This window comes from Lacerta agilis, chromosome 3 (assembly GCF_009819535.1).
Source record: "Lacerta agilis isolate rLacAgi1 chromosome 3, rLacAgi1.pri, whole genome shotgun sequence".
Lineage (NCBI taxonomy): Eukaryota > Metazoa > Chordata > Lepidosauria > Squamata > Lacertidae > Lacerta > Lacerta agilis.
In genome coordinates this window covers 113922-130981 of record NC_046314.1, presented here as the reverse complement: position 1 = coordinate 130981, position 17060 = coordinate 113922, and the positions used below count along the sequence as shown (strand labels likewise).

The 17060-nt window shown below is 40.4% G+C and overlaps 1 protein-coding gene across 1 annotated transcript in view; it reads left to right on the top strand.

Annotated features, from left to right (window-relative positions):
• COL4A1 (collagen type IV alpha 1 chain) overlaps positions 1–17060 on the top strand; it is a 170746-nt gene that overhangs the window by 100964 nt on the left and 52722 nt on the right. Inside the window, exons 30-34 of the mRNA XM_033145547.1 lie at positions 10846–10996; positions 11834–11947; positions 12690–12857; positions 14365–14454; positions 15658–15810. Coding sequence (XP_033001438.1) covers positions 10846–10996; positions 11834–11947; positions 12690–12857; positions 14365–14454; positions 15658–15810 — 676 coding nt within the window. The remainder of the gene's footprint in view (positions 1–10845; positions 10997–11833; positions 11948–12689; positions 12858–14364; positions 14455–15657; positions 15811–17060) is intronic.

Below are 17060 nucleotides of genomic sequence, written 5' to 3'. Positions count from 1 at the left end.
TGAGGATGGTGAGGCAAAAGACCCTGGGCCCAAGCACACATGCATATTGTATAAAGGTGCAAAGCCCTTCTTTCGCACCCTGTGAAACATAAATGCACAGAGTTTTTTAAAAACTGGGCAACGGCTGCCCGCCCACACCTCCCAAGCCTCCCCTGATCAGTCAAAACAAAGGGGGGAAAGGGCAGGAAATCTGTACCTCCAGATGTCCCTAGTTCCCCTTTGGCAGTGGCGGCGGCAGCGGCAGTGGCAGCCTCAGCAGCCTGGAGCCAGCCTGGTAGCGCAGTTGGCTCTGGCTGGCTTCTTTTTTTTTATATATAGAGTTTATTAAATTTTTCAAAACACACAATAGAAGAATACACAACAACATAACTACACTACAAAAAAGAAACCTAGAAAACAAAACAAAGAGAAATAAAAACAATCAAAAAACGATACAATACATACAAGACAAAAACAAAATTTTTCTAACTTTTATATTCTTGCTTCTAGTCTTATTATAGAACTTCCCCCGTTCCCTTATCTGCGTTCTTAATGAATCTATTTTAGCAGTTTCTTAACCAATGTAATCCACAGTCATAATAATGCTTATTAGTTAAAACCTTTGTTATCTCTATCTCAAATTCTTAAAAGTAACACATCAATAACAACATCTTGTTTAATCATATTATAATATCTTCTTCTACTATTCACTCTTTCCTTCTTATATCCTAATATCTAACATTCTATAGCTAATGCCTATATTCCAGCTGCTAACACTCAAACATCCAGTCTTTCACGATATTTCAAATAGTCCTTAAATTTCTTCCAGTCTTCTTGCACCACCTCCTCCCTCTGGTCACGTAGCTTCCCGGTCAGCTCCGCGAGTTCCATATAGTCTATTGTCTTTATTTGCCATTCCTCTACAGTCGGTAACTCCTCACTCTTCCAGTATTTCGCAATTAAGATTCTTGCGGCCGTTGTGGCATACATAAAGAACACTTTATCTTTTCTATGTATCTCATGGTTGGAGATGCCCAATAGGAAGGCCTCTGGTCTTTTGGGAAATGTGTATTTAAACACTCTTTTCAACTCGTTATATATCTTCTCCCAGAAGTCCTTAACCTTTGGGCACGTCCACCACATGTGATAGAAGGTACCTTCTACTTTCTTACACTTCCAACATTCATTACTCAATCCATGATACATCTTCGCTAATTTAACTGGTGTCAAATACCATCTGTAAATCATCTTCATTATATTTTCTTTTAACAAATTACATGCAGTAAATTTTATACCTTCCCTCCACAATCTTTCCCAATCTGAAAACAAAATATTATGTCCCACATCCTTTGCCCAATCAATCATTACGGATTTTACCAGTTCATCTTTCGTATACCACTCCAACAGCAAATTATACATCCTGGAGAGATTTTTGGAGTTTGTGTCCAAAAGCTCTGTTTCCAACTTAGATTTTTCTACCTGAAAGCCAACTTTCTTATCTATTTTAAAAACTTCATTTACTTGATAATATTGCAACCAATCATACACCCCTTCCTTTACTTGGTCATAGCTTTTTAACTTAAAGCTTTGACCTTCTTGTTGTAATATATCTGCATATTTCAACCATTTCGCAGGCATGTTGGGTCTTTTATGAGCCTTCGCCTCAACTGGAGAAATCCAGTTAGGGGTCTTTCTCTCCAATAAGTCTTTATTACGCAGCCAAACCTGATACAAGGCATTTCTAATTATATGGTTTTTAAATGCCTTATGAGCCTTTACTTTGTCGTACCACAGGTAAGCGTGCCATCCAAACACATTATCATGTCCTTCCAAATCCAACAGATCTGTATTTTCCAACTTAAACCAGTCCTTTAACCAACAAAAGGCGGCTGCTTCAAAATACAACCGCAAGTCCGGTAGGGAAAAACCCCCTCTCTCTTTAGAGTCAATAAGAATCTTGTATTTAATTCTCGGTTTTTTCCCTTGCCAAATAAATTTCGATAAATCCTTTTGCCATTTCCTAAAACAGTCTAACTTATCTATGATAGGTATGACTTGAAACAGGAACAACATCCTTGGTAATACGTTCATTTTGATGGCCGCTATTCTGCCCATGAGGGATAACTTTAACCTAGTCCATGTTTCCAGGTCCTTTTTTATCTCCTGCCATAATTTTTCATAATTGTCCTTGAACAGGTTTATATTTTTTGGAGTCAGATTAACCCCCAAATATTTAACCTTTTTAACAAAGTTCAATCCAGTCAGGTCTTGTAATCTTTGAGTCTGCGATGGTGACATATTTTTTGTCAACACTTTAGTTTTGGCTTTATTCAATTTAAATCCTGCTACTCTTCCAAAGTTCTCAATTGTCTCCAACACTCTGGTCACACTGCTTTCTGGTTCTTGTAAAGATAACACCAAATCATCTGCGAAGGCTTTAAGTTTATACTCCTTTTCTCCCACCCTTATTCCTTTTATCGTATTGTCCAATCTAATCATATTCAAAAGAACTTCCAGGACCGTGATAAATAGCAGTGGGGAGACCGGGCACCCCTGTCTCGTTCCTTTTTCAATTCTAATCTCTTTCGATATTGCACTGTTGATTATTATTTTAGCCTTTTGTTCTGTGTAAATAGCATTTATGCCATTTAGAAATCTTGGACCAACTCCCATCTTTTCCAAGTTTTTCTTCATAAAACACCAAGAGATATTATCGAAGGCCTTCTCTGCATCAATGAAAATAAGTAGAGCATCTGTATTTATCTTTTTTTCAAGTCTTTCCAATATATCCACAATGTTTCTTGTATTACTACTGATGTGTCTTCCAGGTAAAAAACCTGCTTGATCCTTGTGGATATAATCTTTCAGTACTCCTTTCAGTCTAGAGGCCATCACATTTGCAAATATTTTATAGTCCACATTTAAGAGTGAGATTGGTCGATAACTTTTCATTTGGGTAGCATCTGAATCTGATTTTAAAATTAGTGTAATATACGCCTCCTTCCATGAGTCGGGTGCCCTGTCTCCCTCCAATATTCCATTACAAACATCTTTCAAGGGCTGAATCAACCAGTCCTTTAACACTTTGTAGTATTTTGCTGTAAGTCCATCCGGTCCTGGGGCCTTTCCAATCTGCATATTACTAATTGCCTCTTCCAATTCGAAAGTCGATATCGGGTGGTTGAGTATTTTTGCTTTTTCTTCTGGGACTCTTTGCAAACCATTTTTGTCCAAAAATTGCACAATATCTTTTTCTTCCACATTATCTTTTTTATATAGAAGTTTAAAAATTTTTTGAAAACAATTTCTTATCTCTTCTGGATTCTCTATTGTTTTGTCATTAATCTTCAAACTGGTGATGGTATTCAATTTCTGTCTCTTTTTCAACTGCCATGCCAGCAATTTTCCACACTTATTTGCTGAATCAAATGTTCTTTGTTTCATCAATTTAATTTTCCATTCAATTTCCTGATTTAAAATCTTAGAGTATTGGGACTGTAATATTTTTATTTCTTTCTGAATAAGTTGGTTTTTCGGGTGTCCTCTCAACTTCTTCTCTTTTTCTTTTAATTGTTGCAGAATTCTTTCCTTTTCCAAATTTTGTTGTTTCTTTTTAATTGCTTTTTCCCTTATGAGGAACCCTCTCATAACTGCTTTACTAGCGTCCCATACTATTCTTTTCTCCACCTCTGTGTTTAAATTTAATTGGAAATATTCTCTCATCTTTTTAGCTGCTTCTTCTGCTAGCTTGGTGTCTCTTAATAACGCATCATCCATTCTCCACCGAAATGAATCCTTGGAATAGATTTTGAAGTCCACCTGTACTGCATTGTGGTCAGAGCACGTCTTAGGACAAATTTCTGCCTTTTGGATTTTAGGTACCAGACTTCTAGAAGCCCAGACATAATCTAGCCTCGACCATGACTGCTGCGGTTCAGAGAAATAAGTTGCTTCCTTTTCTGTTGGGTTTTTCAGCCTCCAAGTATCAATCAAGTCCAAATTCTCAATCATTCTGAAAAAGGTTTTTGGCAGTTTGCCTTCATTTGTAATCTTAGATCTCTGAGATCTATCCATCATTGTAGAGACCGCTCCGTTAAAGTCTCCCAAACAAATTAAGTTATAGTCCAAATAGTCCATCAGCAGGTCATGTATTTTTTTGTAGAAATCTGATTTTCCTTCATTTGGTGCGTAGAGTCCCAGTATTAGAATTTTTTCGCCTTGTACTGTAATTTCTATTGCAGTGAATCTTCCTTCCTCATCTTTAAATAGGTGCCTTGGATTGTAATTCTCTTTTGCATAGATCACAACTCCTCTTTTCTTGACCTTGTCAGACGATATAAATTCTTGGCCTAATTTCTTATTCTGAAGAATCCTTCTGTGATGCCGAACAACATGGGTCTCCTGTAAACAAATTATATCTAGCTTTTTCTTCTCTAATATATGATATATTCTGTGTCTTTTCGGCCTCAGGTTCATGCCGTGGACATTCCACGTTAATACTTTCAACGCCATTTTAAACCTTCGATCCTCCCTTTGCTCCTTCCTCTTCTTCTTCTTCTTCCTCTTCTTCCTCTTCTTCACTGTTCTCTCCTTCTCCTGATGATGGTTTTCCCGGAGGTGGAAAATCCAGTTTTCGGAGCCTTGCTGGATCCAAAGAGGATCCTACAAAATCTGCACTGTGTTTGTCCAGGAATTTCTTCTTGTCCTCAGATGATCTTATTCTTACTCTTCTCTCTTTGTATCTGAAAGTCAGGCCCTCTGGGAATTCCCAGCTGAAGGAGATTTTTCTGGCTCTTAATTCTGTAGTTAGATCGTAGTAAGGGAATCTCCTATCTAAAAAGTAACGTGGGATGTCTTTAAAGATAATTATTGGTCTCTGCTGGATCACCAAGTTGTTCTTATAGTGGAAGTCAAGAATCTGGTCTCTTTGGATCCTGTTCTGGAAGACCACCATACAATCATTCACTGCTTTCTTGTTCTTCTTTCCTTTCGTTCCAAACCTGTATGCTTTCACTATAGATGTTCGTAGATCCAACTCTTCCAACTCCCAGAATCCCGAAAATTCTTTAATTAAAAAGTCTTTCAAATTTTCTTGCTCAAATTCGGGGACGCCTCTCAATCTTATGTTGGTCTCTTTTTCCTTCAACTGCAAAAAGGCCAAAGACTCTTGTAGGTCTCTCTGCTGTATCTTAATTTTCTGAATCTCTTCTGGTTCCAAATTTTCAACTTTAGTCTCCACTTTTTTAATTTTTTCTCCAACGTCTTTAGCTTCCTTTTTAAGTGTATCAACCTCTTTTCCAATTCTAGTAATTTCAGTTTTGTTCTGAGTCACTGTCTTCTCAACGGAAGCAATTGCTGCTTGCAAAGAGTCAGATGATTTTTTAATGTCACTTTGTAGTTCCTCTCTGGTCCCTTTAAGTTCTTCTCTTGTTTCTTTAAGTTCACTATGCACTGATTGCAGACTGACACTTAATTTCTGAATAGCAGATAGCATTTGCTCCTCAAAAGGTTTCGAAGCCGACCCTTTTCTCTGTTTTTCTTCATCACCTTTTTTGGATCTTATCCTGGAAGAGACAGATCCAGATGTAGGTGTTGTTTCCTGGGTTTGCATTCTTCTGCTGTACTTTGCTGGCAACTTATTAAAAGCTTACTGCTATCCTGCAGAAAGCTGTATTTTTCAAGGTCACCACCAGATATACAAAGTAGCCAGTCTCAAAACAATCTTGCTGCAAATGCCAGGTGGCCGGTAGACCAAACATACAGTGCCAGAGAACAATGAACAGAACAGTCACAGCAGTTTTCAAAATAAAAGTCCCGATGCCTCCAGCGTCAATAAGTCTTTTTCAAAGTTTTAAAACTCCCACAAACTTCACAAACTTCACTCCAAAGTCAAGAAAAGTATCTTAACAGTAACCTCACCAAGGCATCTCAGTCAAATAAGCAGTGTATCCAGGAAAAGTACATCAAAAAAGTAGCCAAATGTAACAGTCTCCAGTTGAAAGCAGAAGTGAAACAACTTTAAACAAAATAACGCAGCCCGCTAACCGACCCGGTCTCCGTATCCAGAGGGTGTAGCGGTGTCTTCTTAGCCTTTTAGTAAATCCAAATAGTCACATTTTAAGTCAATCAACCAGTCAATTTCATTAAGAATCGTGAAAGCAGCTTAAAAAGTCTTTTAAAGATCAAAGAAAAGTCCGCGGCACAGCTTCATTCACTCTGCTTCCGCCTTGCCGCTGTCAAAGGGAAACGGACTCCCTGCTTTTACGTTTCCCTCCGCAAGCCAAATTTCCAAAAAAGTCTTCAAATTATAATCCAATACGTTCAGTACTTACAGAGTCTCTTTATTTTCAATCAATTTTCAGAAGAATGGGGCGCTCTTTTTAAAACCCAGCAGATCCCGCTGCTTCGTCAACTTCGGCCAGCAATGGCTTCTTCAGCACCGCGCCGGAGCCCAGCTCGCCCAATCCTCCTCCTTACGGGGGTAGATCAGGAGCTGGGACGACGCGTCTGGTGCCCGCAAGAACCCTGTCCACAGGACTCCCCTCCTGTGGCTCTACGGGGGCCGTGGCGCGGTCACAGGTACCCCGAGAAACACCGAAGTTGACCGGAGCGTTAGCTCCCGTCTGCATGAGCCGGCGCCGCCACCGGAAGTCCGGCTCTGGCTGGCTTCAGGAGCTGCTCACTGCCGTGGCGCCCTCCATTTTCCCTCTCCGGAAGTCCTCATATGATGTGTTGCGCACAAGACACATCATATGGGGACTTCCAGCGAGGAAAAATGGTGGGCGTCACAGCAGCAAGCAGCTAGCAGCTCCTGAAGCCAGCCAGAGCCAGCTGTGCTACCAGGATGGCTCCGGGCTGCTGAGGCTGCCACTGTCACTTTTCCCGGGGACAGATTTGCAAATCTGGGGACATTCCGGGGACAGAATTTGTCCGGGGACAGATTTGCAAATCTGGGGACTGTCCCCAGGAACAGGGGACATCTAGTAACCCTATATTAAAATCAATTATGACAACTTTAAGTCAAGAGAATAGGGCGAGCTCACACACACATCTAGTGCCAAAGGTGAGAGGAAAGAGGTGACTATCACCACATGCCCAAAGCTACGTAAGGAAGGTGCCGCACACACACCTCTAGGGAGGAAGTTGCACAGCTTAGGGGCTTCCATGAATAATGCCATCTCCTGGGCCACCACCCATGAACTTCCTCTGGTGGTGGAACTTCTCAATTTTTTCTGTTTCATTTCTGAACCTTTCTTGCTACCTCCATTAGCCTCTTCTGCTGACATGATGCATCTTCTCCCATCCTAGGTCCTATGTGAAATGTTTATTCCTTCCAAATCAATTCTTCATCTCCCTCACAAAATTGTATGAGAACTTTCTTCTGCTGGCACCTTGGTTCTGTGATATTACAAGGTTCATTATTATTCTATAACATCATAGTAGATTTACCAGTGATATGGGAATGGCAGAAAGATGATGGACAGTTTTTACTTTTTAACTTATTAGACATATTTATCATTATCATTTTAATTTTTTTATTAATACACAAAAAAGAAAACACCAGTTACACCATTACCAAATGAAAAACAAGTAGAAATCATAATAAAAGAACTAAAAAACACAAAACGTTAAAGCGAAAAATAATCATTTAACTATAAGCCCGACCTCCCGTCTACTTCTTAATTCAATTACACATAACTTGCTGCCAATACAAACTACCGTATCATAATATTTTAACTAATTCTTAATTTGTCTTAAGTCTCACATCGTTCTTAAGGCTACTACTGAAATTAGTCAAATGCTAATTTCCAGCAGTTGCTTGGGACACTTTTATACATCTTAGAAAGTTTCCAAGGCATTAAATACCACCAGTGTTACATCGGTTAACCATTGGTTAAACATTCTCTCTTAGGATATAACAAGCTGTGAACTTTTAATTATTTCCCCCCAAATTTCCCATTTGGACATAGTTATTGCATACTCAAAGTCTTGAGACCACTTCACCATGGCTGCTGTAACCTCCTCCTCCTTGACTTCCCAGTCAAGGAGGAGTCAGTACATTTTAGAGAGGGCTTTGCTTTTGGAATTTACTAGCTCAAATTCAAATCTTGAAATTTTTTTGTTTATCAAGTTTAAATTTCTCAAATATTTGATGGTATTGGAACCGATCAGAAATATACTCTCTTAGTTCCTCAAAGCTTTTTAGTTTTATTTGGTTGTTTTCTTCCTTTAAGAGTATTTTATATGTAGGACAGATTTCCTGAGTTTTTCTCCTTTTCACTGCAGAGGCTTCTATTGGAGATGTCCACCACGGGACTTTGGGTTCTAACAAATTTTTGTATTTCTCCCAAACTGCAAATAACGATTTTCTGATCATATGACTTGTAAAATTTCTATGTATTTTGGCTCTCCCATAAATTAGGTATGCGTGCCTTCCCCATCAATTATCAAAACCCTCCAAGTCTAGGAGGTCTGGGTCTTGCAAAGTACACTTTAACCAAGTGAAGCAGGCTGTCTCATAGTATAATTTCAAATTTTTTAGGGAAAAGCTTCCTCTGTCCTTTAAAGGTAAAGGTAAAGGGACCCCTGACCATTGGGTCCAGTCGTGTCCGACTCTGGGGTTGTGGCGCTCATCTCGCGTTACTGGCCGAGGGAGCTGGCGTATAGCTTCCGGGTCATGTGGCCAGCATGACAAAGCTGCTTCTGGCGAACCAGAGCAGGGCACAGAAATGGGCAGGAGCTGGGACCGAGCAACAGGAGCTCACCCCATCGCGGGGATTCGAACCGCCGACCTTCTGATCAGCAAGCCCTAGGCGCCACCCACGTCCCTCTCTGTTCTTTATATCAATTAAAATTAGGTGTTTGATTCTGGGTCTTCTCCCTTCCCATAAAAACTTGGAGATCTCCCTTTGCCATGTCTTGAGGCAGCCTGATTCACCCAGTATTGGGATCATTTGAAATAAAAATATTAATTTGGGGAGGACGTTCATCTTTATAGTGGAAATCCCCAGAAATTAAAGCTTCAGCCTACTCCAGGTTTCAAGGTTTTGTTTTGTTTTTGTGTTGTTGTTTTTTATGTCTAACCAAGTTTTCGTGTAGTTATCCTGGAATAGGTTTATATGGGGGGGGTGATCCAAATGCCCAAGTACTTTGCTTTTTGGCATATTAGCATTTGAATTAAATGTTGCTGTAAGATCCCCTAAATAATATTTAATGATTTATATTTGTATGCTGCTAACTCATAAAGAATATATATATATATATCTATATCTATTTCTATATATATATACACACACGTATGTTGCACGTTGACTTTAGGCATATACATGCAAATTACATGCATTTAATTTGCACTATTTCAACTTTACATGCTTGATGGCTGGCTGGCACAAATGAAACACATGGAAAGCTTTAAAGCTATTTTTACGCCAGGTTTTCCTGGTGCCAAAAGAGCTTTTAAACTCTCCACCTTGCTTACTGGCTCTGGGACACTCTTCTGAGATGTCAGATGGCCCCTTACTTGGTGTGGGGTAAGAACTGTTCGGTGTTCCATTTGGGGGTGACTATATACCATTTTGGCTTTACATGCTATCTCTGGAACATGACCCCTGTGCAAGTTGTGAGTCGACAATAAAACATAAAACAACATAAAAACAATACAAAATAGTAATTCAAAACAAGAAAGTTTTTAAAAGCTGCTTAAGCTTGTCAGCATAAAAAGGTTTTAAGGAGACACCTGAAAGTCAGTAACAAGGATGCCTGCTGAATCTTTGATGGAAAAGTTTTCCACTGCATAGAAATGGCTCAGCTTCTAGCTGAACACAGTCAAGCCTCTGTAATAGGGGGACAAGTAGCAGTGCTCCACTGGATTATCTCAGTAATCAAGCCAAGATATAACTCTTGTCAGGCCATAAGGTATTGTGAACCCAAGTCATTTGGGACTTTACACAAGAACTGTGGACCTGGCTCGGTAACTTATAGCCAGTAAATGTTTAGCAGAGGTCACTGCTTAATTGTAAAGAGAGAGAGAAAACCCTCAAAGTGGTTTACAAAAATATGCTGATGGAATTTATCCCCATCAGCAGCCTCACAGCTGCATTCTGCACTAGGTGGAGTTTCCAGAGCAGGCCCAAGGGGAGCCCCACACAGAGCACATTGCAGTAATCCATTGTCATGGATAGCCATGCCTGGACTGCAGCAGCTAGGTTATCCCAATTCAGATTCATCTATAGGTGGCATACCAAATAGGGCTGGTAAATGTCACTTGGGCATCTAATTACAAAGATTGACCTCCCCACAAGTTGTGTCCCTGTTCTTTAAGAAGTGGTGCAATCCCACCTGGACATAGCTGTCAACTTTCCCTTTTTTGCGGGAAATTCCCTTATTCCAGTGCTGTTTCCCATTGCAAAAAAAGGGAGTTGACAGCTACCGCTGTTTCCCAATGCAAAAAAAAAGGGAAGGTTGACAGCTCTGCATCTGGAATGGGCAACTGGTCTATCTTCCAGACCCAGGAATCACCTGCCCACAGAGCTTCCATCTTCTCAGGATTCAGACTCAGTTTGTTGTCTCTCATCCTGCACTGTAAAATAGCAGTAGAGACTCAATAGTGCCCTGCAGAACCACACAAAACAAGTGCCATGGAACCAAAGAACACTCTCCTCTTGCTACTCTCTGGACTCAAGCAATTTGCAAGGAGGAACTGTGTCTCCAATATCCTTCCCACACACCACTTGATCCAGGACACCATGGTTTATGGTGTTAAAGAAAGATTGTGCACGAATCTCTCCAGATTGCACCGTTGTCCTTATTTGTTGATGGGACGCTTGCTTTCATTTTAATAATGTCTGATTATTCTAATACATTAAGGGTGAACCTGGATTAGGTCTCCCAGGCCCTAAAGGTTTTCCTGGTCCACAAGGACGAGATGGCCTTCCCGGATCAAAAGGTGATCGAGGTTTGCCTGGCATACCAGGAGAAAAAGGATTTCCAGGTGTGACTGGTCAGCCAGGATCCCATGGTAAGCCTTTTGCCATTACTAGCTAAATTGTTATGATGCAGGGTTTCCCACCTGCGTCAATAATTCACATTAGGTGACATTTATGGCCAAACATAACCTGGGTGGCCTTATACCTCATCTATTTCCCACATTACTCTCAATCTCTCCTTGTTATTTCTCCTTTCTTCACTTCAGGGAAGTCCATGCACCTCTTTTCTCCCAGCACCATGTTGGCCCTATACAATAGATTTACTCAGTTGTAGGTTCCATTAAATTAAATGGGACTCCCAAATAAGTGTTTGTAAGGTTTTAGCCTTAGTGGCGTTGAGGGTATATGGAGTATTATAAATCACTCATGGGAAGCATTTCATAAATAATTCACTCGTTCATTCTACAAGGAGTTGTTGTTGACATCCATCTATCTCAAGATACAATGGAGTGCATCTCTGGGGGTGAAGTCATACTGCTGGAAAATCAGAGCACCTACTGTGGCTGCAGAGACCAGTAGCTCCTGCATTGTTTTTGCCGCGTTTGCAGTACCAAAGTGACCTCCCTGGGGTGCCAGCCTGGGCAGTGTGTATGGAGGTCCTGAGTGTATGGAGGCCTTGGTCTCACTGCTGTGTTCCAAAGGAAGGCAGAGCAATGTGTTTGGCACCAACTTGGCTGCAGAAGTTGCCAGGAGGAGGGGTACCAGGTGCCATCCAACCACCTTAGAGACTCTATTCCAGATTTGTGTAGGGCTTACTCCTTAACCGTTTCTTCTCCTGAAAGGCAGCAGGTAAAGAGTCAGTGGCAAATAATCTTTCTAATTAGTAATACCCAAGTTAACTTGCTACCACTGTTTGATTTTCCACTTAGGTGACCCTGGTCCTCCTGGAATACCAGGTCTACAGGGCTCCCCCGGTTTACCAGAAATAGGCCCTCCTGGCCCTCCTGGGGTTCCAGGACAATCTGGTCCTCCAGGACCTATAGGTAAATTGTTCCTTTTGTATTTGTTCCATTTCCATTTATGTTTGTAAGATGTACAGTGTAACATACATTTAAACAAAATTTGGATGTGCACTGTGCAATTCTTTTTTTAAGGAACTGTATGGATATTTATGTTTCTGAGTTTTGTCAGCAATCTGAATAAAACTGTAGGATGATTGATTTTAGAACATTTATGTACTCCTCCTATGAGGGTAAGTCGCATTGAAACAATGTGCAGCTTATGTCTGAGTAGACATGCATGGAATTATAGTATTGCAGTAGCCCTTAGTCCTCCAGAATTGGCCTCCACAGTCACTTATGGACTCACCATTCATGGAAGACTTCCTTACTTGGCTACAAATGACTGTCGAAGAAATTCAGTGGACCTTACTTCCAGGAAACTGTGTACAGGATTGTAGTCTTAGTATTCTTCTAAAACAATGCATTCAAATTTGACAGAAGATTTCATTTAGGGAAATTCAAGTTTTGTTTCATAATTATTCCTTGAATAATGAAAGTTTGTACACTTTTTTGCAATAATTGTTGCATTATAAGGTTCTTTACATTCATCAGTAACCTGACATGAATAGTAGCAGGAGAACAAAAATGGATAGGGTAGAACGATTATTCCAAAAGCAAGGATTTCCCCAGCCACATTTTTGAGCCATGTGTCATTTGTTCTTACTTGTGTTGGACATTTTATTATCAAGAGCCACATTGTATCGTTTTCTCTTTATTACTGCAGGACCTCCAGGAATCAAAGGGGAAAGGGGCTACCCGGGTGTTCCTGGGCTAGACATGCCAGGGTCCAAAGGAGATAAAGGTAGCCAAGGATCTCCGGGGTTGCCAGGATTACAAGGGCTGCCAGGCCTACCTGGCCCACAAGGACAAGAAGGGCGCCCTGGTGCCCCAGGTACACATTCTTCCCTCCTTCCAGTTATTTTCTGTCACATCATCCCCTCTCTTACAGTGAAACATAGTTCTAAATATATAAGGAATATCATGAGAAAGAAGGAAATGGAGTTGCATAGAACTCTGTACTTTTTCTCCTTTGTTTAGAGCACTTTCATTTCAAAAATACAAAGGGATACAAAGTTCTGAGTGTCTTGATTATGCTTGAAAAAGAAATGCATGCCTGACCAAAAAAAAACAAACCCACGAAAAACAAATTAGGGTGTTGTCAAACGGTTTCAGAGCGAAGTGCCCTGGAAGTTTTAAGCTGTGTTCAAGAGATGTACATTCACAGTTGTCCATTTTACACCGGCTACTTCTCTGACCCTGCTTGTGTAATTCATAAATATGAGTGGGGAAAACTTGCATTTATGCCTATTCTTTGTACCTACTTCCTACGTTTCTGATCTAAAGTAGGCATCCTAGAACCTGAATGTCATGTAAGAAGTGGCAAATTCAGTAAAAACTTCACATCCCAATGGAACTATAAGCACACTCAGCATCCCATACAAATAAAAAATTATACAAAGTTCAAACAAATTATATTTTAAATGATATTTGTTCATTCTGTTGGTTGAATAGTTTATATCCTGCCATTCAATGCTCCGGTCATTTAAAACAATAATAAAACATATGGTTTTAATCTAGTTAAAGAAAATAAAACTATTCAAAATACAATTTAACCCAATAAATATGTAGCAAATAATAAAACCCAGGAATAAGCTTAAAAAAAAAAAAACCTTCATCCACCTTCAGAGGTGTGGGGAATGGCAGCCTGGGAGAGGGCTTTTTCTGTGGCAGCCCCGAAATGGTCCTCTTTGCAGAATTCTTGCTAGTATCTTCAGTATGCATCTTCTGTCATATGCTTAAGATGCACAGTTCTGAAAGGTGTTTTTGTGGGACCCGTCTCTTCTGTTATGCTTGACCTACATTGTGCTGATTTTGCTTCAGGTGTTTTTTTTACTTGTTTTTGTAATTCTATACAAATTGTTTTACTTGTTTTCAAATTGTATAATTACTGTATTTTTCCGTGTGTAAGATGTCCCCTATTTTGGGGGAGTCCAAATTAAGAAAACACCCCTCAGCACTACCCATGTATAAGACAAGCCCCTATTTTAAACCTAATTTATTGGTTTTAAAAAAAAACCTTACATGGAAAAATATGGTACATTGCTGTAACCAATCCTTACAGTGAAGGATGGCTAACAAATCACACATGTGTGTTATTTATCTTTTTGTAACTACCAACACACTTATGAGAAAGAAACTATAAATGAAAAAGTAACTACTAAGTATGTTGAGAACTACCTATGTGATGCTGACACAAATTCCACCTTAGCACTAAGCAATAGAATGATAAAACAACACCCCCTCAACAATAAAGCCTGCTGGGCTGAACTATTAGAGTGAAATTGAAATGTATTAGAAAAGTCACAGAAATGTAAACAGTTGTTCCAATTTGGGTTTAGGAATCAAAGGAGAAATGGGAGTTATGGGCACACCTGGAAGCCAAGGTCCTCCTGGTCCTTCAGGATCTTCTGGAGCTCCAGGTGAAAAAGGTAAGAGCAATTTGTAGATTAACTGGCCAAGTGAAGCCAGGCCTTTGGTTTAATTCAGGTGTGAGGAAACTCTGGTCCACAGGCCTGGTTAGGCCCAGCTTGTGCCCCTTTGGCCAGGGAGGCCACTTTGTCACAGAATACCTTCCTGCTCCACAACTGACGTCATCTGTGATGTTAGGTGTGGGACAGGTAAGAGTCTCAGCTGCCAACAAGCAATCGGGATCTTTTAAGTATGCTCTGGATTGTTCCATGGCAAAGGATGCTGCAACAGCAAGCTTGCTGGGATTGGCTGCGCTGCAGTGTTCCTCATGAGGAACACCATTGTGCACCTGACTCCTGCCAAAGCAGGGCTTGAAAGCCTATCAGCTGACCAGCACTGACTTCAAGCTCTGTTTGGTTCTTTGCAGATTGAACTACAAAGGATCCAGCTTGCCAGCTGGAAAAAGTTACCCACCCCTGGTTTAATTCCATCACTCTGCAATCTTTTTACAAGTGGGAGGTACAGAAAAATGTTGCAGTTTATGTGTACCTCCTAGCACAGGGATACAGTGGTACCTCGAGCAGAGCTGTCAACCCTCCCTTTTTTTTTGCCTTCCCTTCTGGGGAGGCTGTCAACCTTCCCTATTCCAGCTATGGCTGGAATAAAGGAATTTCCCGCAAAAAAGGGAAAGGTTAACAGCTATGACCTCGGGTTACAGACGCTTCAGGTTACAGACTCTGCTAACCCAAAAATAGTACTGTACTTCGGGTTAAGAACTTTGCTTCAGGATGAGAACAGAAACATGCGGCGGGAGCATGGCTGTTTCAGGTTAAGAATGGACCTCCGGAACGAATTAAGTTCTTAATCCGAGGTACCACTGGACAGAACTGGATCTTGTTACAGGGCCAGGGCCAGAAGTGAGCAGCCCTTTGCAGACACCTTTGATTGGTGGACAGAGCCGCCCACCCTCCCGGCAATCACCTGGTGGCACATAATTGCTCTCCCAAATTTTGTTTTGCAGCCGGTTCCTGAATTCAGTACTTGTAGAACTGATTGCCTTTTTCTGTCACTGTGCAAAGCTTGGAAATAAACCCTGTTTCAATCTGATTGTGCATTTCTATGCCTCTTTGGAGGGTTTGAGAATATTTTTTTCTGTGCTCTTGGAGGCAAATCTCCTTATTCATGAAGGCTTACTGTTCTTAATTAACACATGCTTTTTGCAGGTGACAGGGGTTTTCCTGGAGCTGTGGGGCTCAGAGGTGATCCTGGCTCAAAGGGTGAAAAGGGTGAAGCTGGTCTACGAGGAGAGCCAGGAAAAATGGATCATGTAGACATGGAAAGTATGAAAGGCCAAAAAGGAGATAAAGGAAGTAAAGGTCTGTAAAATTAAATAGCATCTGCCTTTTGCATGTGACTTTTCTTCTATTTTGAACATATTCTGATGCACTGAACCCCCTTCCTCAATGTTTGGCTTGCCTCAATAACCAACTGAGGTTTGCAGGCACTCCTGCAGAATAAAGAAATGAAAAAGAACCTCAAGGAGGTTTGCTAGCATTGTCAGCTACCCTCTTTTACCAGCAAAAAACCTTTTCTTATATTTGCATATGGTCTAGCAGAAAGTGAAGAAGATGCATACTAACATGGACTGAATGTCTTAAATCATCCTTTTCTGATGTAACCGGCAGACAGAGAATCAGAAGGGTGTTTTTTTGTCTTTGATGTTTTATCTCTTTGTCCCCCCCTTTTATTTCTTTTCTTGTTCTCATTCTATCCTCTCTTGTCTTTTTGATTCTATTTGTTCTAGACTTTTTGTTTTATTGTGAAAACTTTAATAAAAATCAGTTTTTAAAAGTGACCAAATATTTTCAGGTTTATCAGAGAAAGTTATTAGAGCTGTTTGAAGTTCTGGGTGGTGGGTGCAGCTTTAAATTTCCCAGGATGTCCCATTCCAAGGGACACTTGCAGGGTGGGGAAAGGTGGCCAGCACAAAAAGTTATAGTTTTCATTGGTGGTCATTATTATATTTCCTCAGTCCTGAAAAGGGCTCTTCTAGACTTCATTGAACCATAAAATTGTAAACCTGAGGGTCATCTAGTCTAGCTGCCTGCAATGCAGGAATCTCCAATACAGCATCCATGACAGAGGGCCATCCAACATCTGCTTAAAAACTTCAGAGAAAGGACAGTCTGCCACCCTCCAGTGGAGTCTTTTTCCACTGTCAAACAGCCTGCAATAAACTCAGATGCCAACTTTGCTGCCACATAAACCCGGACAACACCATTACTGGCCCCAACATACCATCTCAGGACTATTTAATTGCTCATCTTCTTCTTCTTTTTTGCCCAAATCATTTTATTAGAGTTTCCAATATAACAAAATCACATTGAAACATTCCAAATTACATTCCAAATTATTTATCCAATTATCAATAAAAAAGTTCCAAATCCACCAAATTATTATTTAAATTTTTTTGTTTGGGAGTTCCCATGCTTCAAACTCCGGAGGTATCTGATCACCTATTGTCCTTTGTTTTCTGTCCTTCAATATTTTCACAGCCTCTATATATATTCCAACAAGCAAGATAAACCAAAGCAAACAATGTCTCTGTGTGGATTTAAATCCATAT